Below are 13,753 nucleotides of genomic sequence, written 5' to 3' on the forward strand. Positions count from 1 at the left end.
AGGGAGAACAGACAGCCGCTCACCCGTCAGACAACAAGTCACAGAAGTCTAGTTTACTGGTCTAAACACGGGGGAAAAGATATATAAAAACACAAGTTGATTAAATTAGTTTCTAATTACATCCTGCTTTTGTTGTTTAAATTAACGAATTCAAATCTTGTTATTTTTTATTTGAAAGCACATTTATGTCTATTGTAACATCTATTTGAAGAAATTGCCAAATATTTATAGAATGTGCAGTTAAATTAATGCATGCCAATTTAATTTGAACACACACACACACACAATGAGTGAGAGAGAGAAAACGAGAAAGAAAGAGTGTGAGAGAGAGACAGACAGAGACAGCCACACACACAGTTCCCCCAAATAGAGTAGGCTTTTGTTACATTTGGCAGCCTGTAATAAACATACTCTCCCTCCCATGTCCCATGGGTCAACGTTTTGTAAGTGATTCGTCTTTCTATGTGATTTTACAACAAAAAAAGAAAACAATTAGGAAGAGAGGGAGGGAGGCAGTTCAACAGTATTGGAACAAGGCCAAAAGTGTAGAACCTTTCCTTGCGTTCCCGGAAGTGTTGCTATAGCGACTGCCTCGGCTGGATCAACGCACAGAGAAAAACCCGGATTTGATCAGGAAAGTTTTCGAACTTAAAAAAAAAAGTGTCCTAAACTACTTTTACAATATCGTTAACAGCTTAGGTTTCAATTTCCGAATTAGAATGCAAAAGCGGTCTAATTTCAGAATTACAACATTGATTGGATAAATCCACGTTTTCATACTTTGGGCAAAATTAACTGGAGAGGATGAGTGCAGAATTCACACCGAGACAAAAAGTGACCTTCCTACCAGACATCAACAAACCGGGCCAAGAGCGGACCAGTCCAGGGTCCAGGTGGGTCGATATAACAATTAAACCTTTCATTTATTTATTTGTATCCTCAAATACACAAGTAGGCCTAACTATAATTAAAAAAAATATATATATATATATATATATATATATATATATATATAATAAGTTTGATGCTTGCTGTAATCGATATAAGCCTATTTAGAGAAGATCTAGTGGCCAGCTGCATAAACTATAATCGATAAAAGCCTATTTAGAGAAGATTTAGCGGCCAGCTGCCTAAACTATAATCGATATCATAAACTGGGTGGTTCGAGCCCCTGAATGCTGATTGGCTGACTGTCATGGAATATCAGACCATATACCACTGGTATGACAAAACATGTATTTTGACTGGTCTAATTACGTTGTTAACCAGTTTATAATAGCAATAAAGCACCTCCCGGGTTTATGATTCTTGGCCAATATACCACGGCTATGGGCTGTTTCCAGAAATAAGAACAGCCCTTAGCCTTGGTATAGTCTATTGGCCATATACCACACCTCCTCGGGAGTTATTGCTTAATTGTAGAAGGTACGCACACACCTTTAGGCGCAACATGGAACATGGGGGGTCTAACTTGGCCACATTTACTCCATTCATAGATGCTAACTGCTTTAGCGCCTGACATGAGGGGACTGTGGATCTCTCTCTCTCTGTCTCTGTCTCTCTCTCTCTGTCTCTGTGTCTCTCTCTCTCTCGCTCTCTCTCCCTCTCCCTCTCTCTGTCTCTCTGTCTCTCTCTCTCTCTCTCTCTCTTTTCTCTCTCTCTCTGTCTGTCTCTCTCTCTCTCCCCCCCTTAGTATGTTTGTACATTAGTCAGTCACATGTGAGTGTAACGGATGTGAAACGGCTAGCTTAGTTAGCGGTGCGCGCTAAATAGCGTTTCAATCGGTGACGCCACTCGCTCTGAGCCCTTGAAGTAGTAGTTTCCCCTTTGCTCTGCAAGGACCGTGGCTTTTGTGGAGCGATGGGTAACGATGCTTCGAGGGGTGACTGTTGTTGATGTGTGCAGAGGGTCCCTGGTTCGCGAGGGACGGTCTAAAGTTATACTGTTACATGATATCTCAGACAGCATTGGTCCAACCCATAGCCATAAAGAAATCCAATTTATCATAGAGATCCAGTGTTTACAACATGACCCTAAGGGGATTGGCTAATTGTCCCCAAGGGGATTGGCTAATTGTCCCCAAGGGGATTGGCTAATTGTCCCCAAGGGGATTGGCTAATTGTCCCCAAGGGGATTGGCTATAGTCATTAACTGAAATGTGTTAGTCACACGCAACATCTCAATTGGCCCAAGAGGGAGAGGGGGCTGTTTCATTCGTGGGGGACGACATTACTGTTGCCTTGTTTTATCTTCTTAAATTATGATTTTTTTTCTCAATTAATAGAAATAATATCTTCTTAATTTATCTTTTTGATCCTGTCTTTAATTATTATTTTTTAAACTGATGTCACATCTATGCTAACATGGCTCAAATTCTCCAACTAGTCAACAACTGTAATGATGTATTAGCTAGCCAACAACTGTAATTATGATGCATTAGCTAGCCAACCACTGTAATGATGTATTAGCTAACCAACAACAGTAATTATGATGCATTAGCTAGCCAACCACTGTAATGATGTATTAGCTAGCCAACCACTGTAATGATGATGTATTAGCTAGCCAACAACTGTAATGATGTTGTATTAGCTAGCCAACAACTGTAATGATGTATTAGCTAGCCAACAACTGTAATGATGTATTAGCTAGCCAACAACTGTAATGATGTATTAGCTAGCCAACAACTGTAATGATGTATTAGCTAGCCAACAACTGTAATGATGTATTAGCTAGTCAACAACTGTAATGATGTATTAGCTAGCCAACAACTGTAATGATGTATTAGCTAGCTAACAACTGTAATGATGTATTAGCTAGCCAACAACTGTAATGATGTATTAGCTAGCCAACAACTGTAATGATGTATTAGCTAGCCAACCACTGTAATGATGTATTAGCTAGCCAACAACTGTAATGATGTATTAGCTAGCCAACAACTGTAATTATGTATTAGCTAGCCAACCACTGTAATGATGTATTAGCTAGCCAACAACTGTAATGATGTATTAGCTAGCCAACCACTGTAATAATGTATTAGCTAGCCAACAACTGTAATGATGTATTAGCTAGCCAACAACTGTAATGATGTATTAGCTAGCCAACCACTGTAATGATGTATTAGCTAGCCAACAACTGTAATGATGATGTATTAGCTAGCCAACCACTGTAATGATGTATTAGCTAGCCAACCACTGTAATGATGATGTATTAGCTAGCCAACAACTGTAATGATGTTGTATTAGCTAGCCAACAACTGTAATGATGTATTAGCTAGCCAACAACTGTAATGATGTATTAGCTAGCCAACAACTGTAATGATGTATTAGCTAGCCAACAACTGTAATGATGTATTAGCTAGCCAACAACTGTAATGATGTATTAGCTAGCCAACAACTGTAATGATGTATTAGCTAGCCAACAACTGTAATGATGTATTAGCTAGCCAACCACTGTAATGATGTATTAGCTAGCCAACAACTGTAATGATGTATTAGCTAGCCAACCACTGTAATGATGTATTAGCTAGCCAACAACTGTAATGATGATGTATTAGCTAGCCAACCACTGTAATGATGTATTAGCTAGCCAACCACTGTAATGATGATGTATTAGCTAGCCAACAACTGTAATGATGTTGTATTAGCTAGCCAACAACTGTAATGATGTATTAGCTAGCCAACAACTGTAATGATGTATTAGCTAGCCAACAACTGTAATGATGTATTAGCTTGCCAACAACTATAATGATGTATTAGCTAGCCAACAACTGTAATGATGTATTAGCTAGACAACAACTGTAATGATGTATTAGCTAGCCAACAACTATAATGATGTATTAGCTAGCCAACAGCTGTAATGATGTTGTATTAGCTAGCCAACAACTATAATGATGTATTAGCTAGCCAACAGCTGTAATGATGTTGTATTAGCTAGCCAACAACTATAATGATGTATTAGCTATTCAACAACTGTAATGATGTATTAGCTATTCAACAACTGTAATGATGTATTAGCTAGCCAACAACTGTAATGATGTATTAGCTAGCCAACAGCTGTAATGATGTTGTATTAGCTAGCCAACAACTATAATGATGTATTAGCTAGCCAACAGCTGTAATGATGTATTAGCTAGCCAACAACTGTAATGATGTATTAGCTATTCAACAACTGTAATGATGTATTAGCTAACCAACAACTGTAATGATGTATTAGCTATTCAACAACTGTAATGATGTATTAGCTATTCAACAACTGTAATGATGTATTAGCTATTCAACAACTGTAATGATGTATTAGCTAGCCAACAACTGTAAAAATGATGTATTAGCTATTCAACAACTGTAATGATGTATTAGCTAGCCAACAGCTGTAATGATGTATTAGCTAGCCAACAACTGTAATGATGTATTTGAGAGACAACAACTGTAATGATGTATTTGAGAGACAACAGCTGTAATGAAGTATTAGCTAGCAAACAACTGTAATGATGTATTTGGGAGACAACAACTGTAATGATGTATTAGCTAACCAACAACTGTAATGATGTATTAGCTATTCAACAACTGTAATGATGTATTAGCTATTCAACAACTGTAATGATGTATTAGCTATTCAACAACTGTAATGATGTATTAGCTAGCCAACAACTGTAATGATGTATTAGCTATTCAACAACTGTAATGATGTATTAGCTAGCCAACAGCTGTAATGATGTATTAGCTATTCAACAACTGTAATGATGTATTAGCTAGCCAACAGCTGTAATGATGTATTAGCTAGCCAACAACTGTAATGATGTATTTGAGAGACAACAACTGTAATGATTTATTAGCTAGCCAACAACTGTAATGATGTATTAGCTAGCAAACAACTGTAATGATGTATTTGGGAGACAACAACTGTAATGATGTATTAGCTAGCCAACAACTGTAATGATGTATTAGCTAGCCAACAACTGTAATGATGTATTAGCTAGCCAACAACTGTAATGATGTATTAGCTATTCAACAACTGTAATGATGTATTAGCTAGCCAACAACTGTAATGATGTATTAGCTATTCAACAACTGTAATGATGTATTAGCTAGCCAACAACTGTAATGATGTATTAGCTAGCCAACAACTGTAATGATGTATTTGAGAGACAACAACTGTAATGATTTATTAGCTAGCCAACAACTGTAATGAAGTATTAGCTAGCAAGCAACTGTAATGATGTATTAGCTAGCCAACAACTATAATGATGTATTAGCTAGCCAACAACTGTATGATGTATTAGCTAGCCAACAACTATAATGATGTATTAGCTAGCCAACAACTGTAATGATGATGTATTAGCTAGCCAACAACTGTAATGATGTATTAGCTAGCCAACAACTGTAATGATGTATTAGCTAGCCAACAGCTGTAATGATGTATTAGCTAGCCAACAACTGTAATGATGTATTTGAGAGACAACAACTGTAATGATGTATTAGCTAGTCAACAGCTGTAATGATGTATTAGCTAGCCAACAACTATAATGATGTATTAGCTATTCAACAACTGTAATGATGTATTAGCTAGTCAACAGCTGTAATGATGTATTAGCTAGCCAACAACTGTAATGATGTATTTGAGAGACAACAACTGTAATGATGTATTAGCTAGCCAACAACTGTAATGATGTATTAGCTAGCCAACAGCTGTAATGATGTATTTGAGAGACAACAACTATAATGATGTATTAGCTAGCCAACAACTGTAATGATGTATTAGCTAGCCAACAACTGTAATGATGTATTAGCTAGCTAACAACTGTAATGATGTATTAGCTAGCCAACAACTGTAATGATGTATTAGCTAGCCAACAACTGTAATGATGTATTAGCTAGCCAACCACTGTAATGATGTATTAGCTAGCCAACAACTGTAATGATGTATTAGCTAGCCAACAACTGTAATGATGTATTAGCTAGCCAACAACTGTAATGATGTATTAGCTAGCCAACAACTGTAATGATGTATTAGCTAGCCAACAACTGTAATGATGTATTAGCTAGCCAACAACTGTAATGATGTATTAGCTAGCCAACAACTGTAATGATGTATTAGCTAGCCAACCACTGTAATGATGTATTAGCTAGCCAACAACTGTAATGATGTATTTGAGAGACAACAACTGTAATGATGTATTAGCTAGCCAACAACTGTAATGATGTATTAGCTAGCCAACAACTGTAATGATGTATTAGCTAGCCAACAACTATAATGATGTATTAGCTAGCCAACAACTGTAATGATGTATTTGAGAGACAACAGCTGTAATGATGTATTAGCTAGCCAACAACTGTAATGATGTATTTGAGAGACAACAACTATAATGATGTATTAGCTAGCCAACAACTGTAATGATGTATTAGCTAGCCAACAACTGTGATAATGTATTAGCTAGCCAACAACTATAATGATGTATTTGAGAGACAACAACTGTAATGATGTATTAGCTAGCCAACAGCTGTAATGATGTATTAGCTAGCCAACAACTGTAATGATGTATTAGCTAGCCAACAACTGTAATGATGTATTAGCTAGCCAACAACTATAATGATGTATTAGCTAGCCAACAACTGTAATGACGTATTTGAGAGACAACAACTGTAATGATGTATTAGCTAGCCAACAACTGTAATGATGTATTAGCTAGCCAACAACTATAATGATGTATTAGCTAGCCAACAACTGTATGATGTATTAGCTAGCCAACAACTGTAATGATGTATTAGCTAGCCAAAAACTGTAATGATGTATTAGCTAGCCAACAACTGTAATGATGTATTAGCTAGCCAAAAACTGTAATGATGTATTTGAGAGACAACAACTGTAATGATGTATTAGCTAGCCAACAACTATAATGATGTATTAGCTAGCCAACAACTATAATGATGTATTAGCTAGCCAACAACTGTAATGATGTATTAGCTAGCCAACAACTGTAATGATGTATTAGCTAGCCAACAACTGTAATGATGTTTTTGAGAGACAACAACTGTAATGATGTATTAGCTAGCCAACAACTGTAATGATGTATTAGCTAGCCAACAACTGTATTGATGTTTTTGAGAGACAACACGTGCTTATGTGTGCAAATGTATTTATGTCATTACCCATCTATAATAAAGTAGTTGATATCAGACATTACCTGTCTATAATAAAGTAGTTAATATCAGACATTACCCGTCTATAATAAAGTAGTTAGTTAATATCAGACATTACCCATCTATAATAAAGTAGTTAGTTGATATCAGACATTACCATCTATAATAAAGTAGTTAGTTAATATCAGACATTACCCATCTATAATAAAGTAGTTAGTTAATATCAGACATTACCTGTCTATAATGAAGTAGTTAGTTAATATCAGACATTACCCATCTATAATAAAGTAGTTAGTTAATATCAGACATTACCTGTCTATAATAAAGTAGTTAATATCAGACATTACCTGTCTATAATAAAGTAGTTAGTTAATATCAGACATTACCCATCTATAATAAAGTAGTTAGTTAATATCAGACATTACCTGTCTATAATAAAGTAGTTAACATCAGACATTACCCATCTCTAATAAAGTAGGTAGTTGATATTACAGACATTACACTTTGAAAGTCATATCAGAGAACGATCTTGACCAAGGCCTACACATGTTTTTAGGATGCAGAAGAAGGGGAAAGAGACTGAAACAGCTCAGCCTGCAAGAAGCCAGACCCCAACTGTTTCCAAGGATGAAATCGCCCTGTAAGTCAATTAATTTGCCTTTAATCAGTTGAATCGCCCTGTAAGTCAATTCATTTGCCTTTAATCACTTGAATCGCCCTGTAAGTCAATTCATTTGCCTTTAATCAGTTGAATCGTCCCGTAAGTCAATTCACTTGTTTATTATGTGTGTAGGTCTGAGCACTTTGCTGCTCAGCTCAATTCAGTGCAGTTTACATGTTCACCAGTAGAGGTCACCACAGACCAATGCTGGGTGTCCTGCAATGCAATGCTGGGTGATTGTCTACTTCACTTTAAAGCCCTGTTCTTCTGTCTGTCCACGACTGCCATCAACTAAAGGTAGTGATGGGGGAAACAAAGCTTCCTGAAGCATTGAGGCTTTTCAGCCAATTGGGTAAAAGAAAAAAAAAAAAAATTGGTTGAATTTCCCTGAGCTTCATTATCCAGTTACAGTGCACTTTAGTGACATCTGCTGGTCAGCGATAAATAGCAACGTGTGATTCGTCGTTTTTCCCCCTATGCTGATATTATCAAAACTCCGAAGCGCAGAGCTAAACTGTTGGTTTTAGTAGCCTATAGTTAGTTGGATTACCAGGTTAGTAGCCTGTAGTCAGTTGGATTACCAGGTTAGTAGCCTGTAGTCAGTTGGATTACCAGGTTAGTAGCCTGTAGTCAGTTGGATTACCAGGTTAGTAGCCTGTAGTTAGTTGGATTACCAGGTTAGTAGCCTGTAGTCAGTTGGATTACCAGGTTAGTAGCCTGTAGTCAGTTGGATTACCAGGTTAGTAGCCTGTAGTCAGTTGGATTACCAGGTTAGTAGCCTGTAGTCAGTTGGATTACCAGGTTAGTAGCCTGTAGTCAGTTGGATTACCAGGTTAGTAGCCTATAGTCAGTTGGATTACCAGGTTAGTAGCCTCTAGTCAGTTGGATTGCCAGGTTAGTAGCCTGTAGTCAGTTGGATTACCAGGTTAGTAGCCTGTAGTCAGTTGGATTACCAGGTTAGTAGCCTCTAGTCAGTTGGATTGCCAGGTTAGTAGCCTGTAGTCAGTTGGATTACCAGGTTAGTAGCCTGTAGTCAGTATTACCAGGTTAGTAGCCTGTAGTCAGTTGATTACCAGGTTAGTAGCCTATAGTCTGTTGGATTACCAGGTTAGTAGCCTGTAGTCAGTTGGATTACCAGGTTAGTAGCCTGTAGTCAACAACTGTTGGATTACCAGGTTAGTAGCCTATAGTCTGTTGGATTACCAGGGTTAGTAGCCTCTAGTTAGTTGGATTGCCAGGTTAGTAGCCTGTAGTCAGTTGGATTACCAGGTTAGTAGCCTATAGTCTGTTGGATTACCAGGTTAGTAGCCTGTAGTTAGTTGGATTACCAGGTTAGTAGCCTTGGGTCCAGTTGATTACCAGGTTAGTAGCCTGTAGTCAGTTGGATTACCAGGTTAGTAGCCTGTAGTCAGTTGGATTACCAGGTTAGTAGCCTGTAGTCAGTTGGATTACCAGCTTAGTAGCCTGTAGTCAGTTGGATTACCAGGTTAGTAGCCTGTAGTCAGTTGGATTACCAGGTTAGTAGCCTGTAGTCAGTTGGATTACCAGGTTAGTAGCCTATAGTCTGTTGGATTACCAGGTTAGTAGCCTGTAGTCAGTTGGATTACCAGGTTAGTAGCCTATAGTATGTTGGATTACCAGGGTTAGTAGCCTCTAGTTAGTTGGATTGCCAGGTTAGTAGCCTGTAGTCAGTTGGATTACCAGGTTAGTAGCCTATAGTCTGTTGGATTACCAGGTTAGTAGCCTGTAGTTAGTTGGATTACCAGGTTAGTAGCCTTGGGTCAGTTGGATTACCAGGTTAGTAGCCTGTAGTCAGTTGGATTACCAGGTTAGTAGCCTGTAGTCAGTTGGATTACCAGGTTAGTAGCCTGTAGTCAGTTGGATTACCAGCTTAGTAGCCTGTAGTCAGTTGGATTACCAGCTTAGTAGCCTGTAGTCAGTTGGATTACCAGGTTAGTAGCCTGTAGTCAGTTGGATTACCAGGTTAGTAGCCTGTAGTCAGTTGGATTACCAGGTTAGTAGCCTATAGTCTGTTGGATTACCAGGTTAGTAGCCTGTAGTCAGTTGGATTACCAGGTTAGTAGCCTGTAGTCAGTTGGATTACCAGGTTAGTAGCCTATAGTCTTTTGGATTACCAGGGTTAGTAGCCTCTAGTTAGTTGGATTGCCAGGTTAGTAGCCTATAGTCTGTTGGATTACCAGGTTAGTAGCCTATAGTCTGTTGGATTACCAGGTTAGTAGCCAGGTTAGTAGCCTTGGGTCAGTTGGATTACCAGGTTAGTAGCCTGTAGTCAGTTGGATTACCAGGTTAGTAGCCTGTAGTCAGTTGGATTACCAGGTTAGTAGCCTGTAGTCAGTTGGATTACCAGTTTAGTAGCCTGTAGTCAGTTGGATTCCCAGGTTAGTAGCCTGTAGTCAGTTGGATTACCAGGTTAGTAGTTATAGTTAGTTGGATTACCAGGTTAGTAGCCTATAGTCAGTTGGATTACCAGGTTAGTAGCCTGTAGTCAGTTGGATTACCAGGTTAGTAGCCTGTAGTCAGTTGGATTACCAGGTTAGTAGCCTGTAGTCAGTTGGATTACCAGGTTAGTAGCCTATAGTCTGTTGGATTACCAGGTTAGTAGCCTGTAGTTAGTTGGATTACCAGGTTAGTAGCCTGTAGTCAGTTGGATTACCAGGTTAGTAGCCTATAGTCTGTTGGATTACCAGGTTAGTAGCCTGTAGTTAGTTGGATTACCAGGTTAGTAGCCTTGGGTCAGTTGGATTACCAGGTTAGTAGCCTGTAGTCAGTTGGATTACCAGGTTAGTAGCCTGTAGTCAGTTGGATTACCAGGTTAGTAGCCTGTAGTCAGTTGGATTACCAGCTTAGTAGCCTGTAGTCAGTTGGATTACCAGGTTAGTAGCCTGTAGTCAGTTGGATTACCAGGTTAGTAGCCTATAGTCTGTTGGATTACCAGGTTAGTAGCCTGTAGTCAGTTGGATTACCAGGTTAGTAGCCTGTAGTCAGTTGGATTACCAGGTTAGTAGCCTATAGTCTGTTGGATTACCAGGGTTAGTAGCCTCTAGTTAGTTGGATTGCCAGGTTAGTAGCCTGTAGTCAGTTGGATTACCAGGTTAGTAGCCTATAGTCTGTTGGGTTACCAGGTTAGTAGCCTGTAGTTAGTTGGATTACCAGGTTAGTAGCCTTGGGTCAGTTGGATTACCAGGTTAGTAGCCTGTAGTCAGTTGGATTACCAGGTTAGTAGCCTGTAGTCAGTTGGATTACCAGGTTAGTAGCCTGTAGTCAGTTGGATTACCAGTTTAGTAGCCTGTAGTCAGTTGGATTCCCAGGTTAGTAGCCTGTAGTCAGTTGGATTACCAGGTTAGTAGTTATAGTTAGTTGGATTACCAGGTTAGTAGCCTATAGTCAGTTGGATTACCAGGTTAGTAGCCTGTAGTCAGTTGGATTACCAGGTTAGTAGCCTGTAGTCAGTTGGATTACCAGGTTAGTAGCCTGTAGTCAGTTGGATTACCAGGTTAGTAGCCTATAGTCTGTTGGATTACCAGGTTAGTAGCCTGTAGTTAGTTGGATTACCAGGTTAGTAGCCTGTAGTCAGTTGGATTACCAGGTTAGTAGCCTATAGTCTGTTGGATTACCAGGTTAGTAGCCTCTAGTCAGTTGGATTGCCAGGTTAGTAGCCTGTAGTCAGTTGGATTACCAGGTTAGTAGCCTGTAGTCAGTTGGATTACCAGGTTAGTAGCCTGTAGTCAGTTGGATTACCAGGTTAGTAGCCTGTAGTCAGTTGCATTACCAGGTTAGTAGCCTGTAGTCAGTTGGATTACCAGGTTAGTAGCCTGTAGTCAGTTGGATTACCAGGTTAGTATCCTGTAGTCAGTTGGATTACCAGGTTAGTAGCCTCTAGTCAGTTGGATTACCAGGTTAGTAGCCTCTAGTCAGTTGGATTACCAGGTTAGTAGCCTGTAGTCAGTTGGATTACCAGGTTAGTAGCCTGTAGTCAGTCGGATTACCAGGTTAGTAGCCTCTAGTCAGTTGGATTACCAGGTTAGTAGCCAGTAGTCAGTTGGATTGCCAGGTTAGTAGCCAGTAGTCAGTTGGATTGCCAGGTTAGTAGCCTGTAGTCAATTGTATTACCAGGTTAGTAGCCTGTAGTCAGTTGGATTACCAGGTTAGTAGCCTGTAGTCAGTTGGATTACCAGGTTAGTAGCCAGTAGTCAGTTGGATTGCCAGGTTAGTAGCCTGTAGTCAATTGGATTACCAGGTTAGTAGCCTGTAGTCAGTTGGATTACCAGGTTAGTAGCCTGTAGTCCATTGGATTACCAGGTTAGTAGCCTGTAGTCAGTTGGATTACCAGGTTAGTAGCCTGTAGTCAGTTGGATTACCAGGTTAGTAGCCTGTAGTCTGTTGGATTACCAGGTTAGTAGCCTGTAGTCAGTTGGATTACCAGGTTAGTAGCCTGTAGTCAGTTGGATTACCAGGTTAGTAGCCTGTAGTCAGTTGGATTACCAGGTTAGTAGCCTGTAGTCAGTTGGATTACCAGGTTAGTAGCCTGTAGTCAGTTGGATTACCAGGTTAGTAGCCTGCAGTCAGTTGGATTACCAGGTTAGTAGCCTCTAGTCAGTTGGATTACCAGGTTAGTAGCCTGTAGTCAGTTGGATTACCAGGTTAGTAGCCTCTAGTCAGTTGGATTACCAGGTTAGTAGCCTGTAGTCAGTTGGATTACCAGGTTAGTAGCCTGTAGTCAGTTGGATTACCAGGTTAGTAGCCTGTAGTCAGTTGGATTGCCAGGTTAGTAGCCTGTTGTCAGTTGGATTACCAGGTTAGTAGCCTGTAGTCTGTTGGATTACCAGGTTAGTAGCCTGTAGTCAGTTGGATTACCAGGTTAGTAGCCTCTAGTCAGTTGGATTACCAGGTTAGTAGCCTGTAGTCAGTTGGATTACCAGGCTAGTAGCCTGTAGTCAGTTGGATTACCAGGTTAGTAGCCTGTAGTCAGTTGGATTGCCAGGTTAGTAGCCTGTTGTCAGTTGGATTACCAGGTTAGTAGCCTGTAGTCTGTTGGATTACCAGGTTAGTAGCCTCTAGTTAGTTGAATTACCAGGTTAGTAGCCTCTAGTTAGTTGGATTACCAGGTTAGTAGCCTCTAGTTAGTTGGATTACCAGGTTAGTAGCCTCTAGTTAGTTGGATTACCAGGTTAGTAGCCTCTAGTTAGTTGGATTACCAGGTTAGTAGCCTGTAGTCAGTTGGATTACCAGGTTAGTAGCCTCTAGTTAGTTGGATTACCAGGTTAGTAGCCTGTAGTCAGTTGGATTACCAGGTTAGTAGCCTGTAGTCAGTTGGATTACCAGGTTAGTAGCCTCTAGTTAGTTGGATTACCAGGTTAGTAGCCTCTAGCTAGTTATTATTATTATTATTATTATTTAGGATGCTTAAGACTGAAGAGTATACTATACTAAATTAAACCAATTATTTGAACAAAACAGTTCAGAAGGTCTGGTTTTCAAATAAAACTATTTTCCAAATAGTTTACCTTTTATTTGACTAGACAAGTCAGTTAAGAACAAATTCTTATTTTCAATGACTGCCTAGGAACAGTGGGTTAACTGCCTTGTTCAGGGGCAGAACGACAGATTTGTACCTTGTCAGCTCGGGGATTTGAACTTGCAACCTTCCGGTTACTGGTCCAACGCTCTAACCACTAGGCCACCAAGCAGCCCCTACACTCTAACCACTAGGCTACCCTGCAGCCCCTACACTCTAACCACTAGGCTACCCTGCAGCCCCTACACTCTAACCACTAGGCTACCCTGCCGCCTCTACACTCTAACCACTAGGCTACCATACCACCTCTACACTCTAACCACTAGGCTACCCTGCAGCCCCTACACTCTAACCACTAGGCCACCCTACCGCCTCTACACTCTAACCACTAGGCTACCATACCACCTCTACACTCTAACC

General features: G+C 39.7%; 1 protein-coding gene across 2 annotated transcripts in view; it reads left to right on the plus strand.

Annotated features, from left to right (window-relative positions):
- The first annotated feature begins 601 nt into the window (after positions 1–601).
- Positions 602–13,753, plus strand: part of ttc29 (tetratricopeptide repeat domain 29) — an 87,379-nt gene continuing 74,227 nt past the window's right edge. For both annotated transcript variants that reach the window (XM_065025168.1, XM_065025167.1), the window contains exons 1-2: positions 602–893; positions 7,693–7,776. In XM_065025168.1, the coding sequence (XP_064881240.1) occupies positions 805–893; positions 7,693–7,776 (173 nt within the window). In that variant the 5' untranslated portion in view covers positions 602–804. The remainder of the gene's footprint in view (positions 894–7,692; positions 7,777–13,753) is intronic.

Source organism: Oncorhynchus nerka, linkage group LG12 (assembly GCF_034236695.1).
Source record: "Oncorhynchus nerka isolate Pitt River linkage group LG12, Oner_Uvic_2.0, whole genome shotgun sequence".
In the NCBI taxonomy this organism is placed as follows: Eukaryota; Metazoa; Chordata; class Actinopteri; order Salmoniformes; family Salmonidae; genus Oncorhynchus; species Oncorhynchus nerka.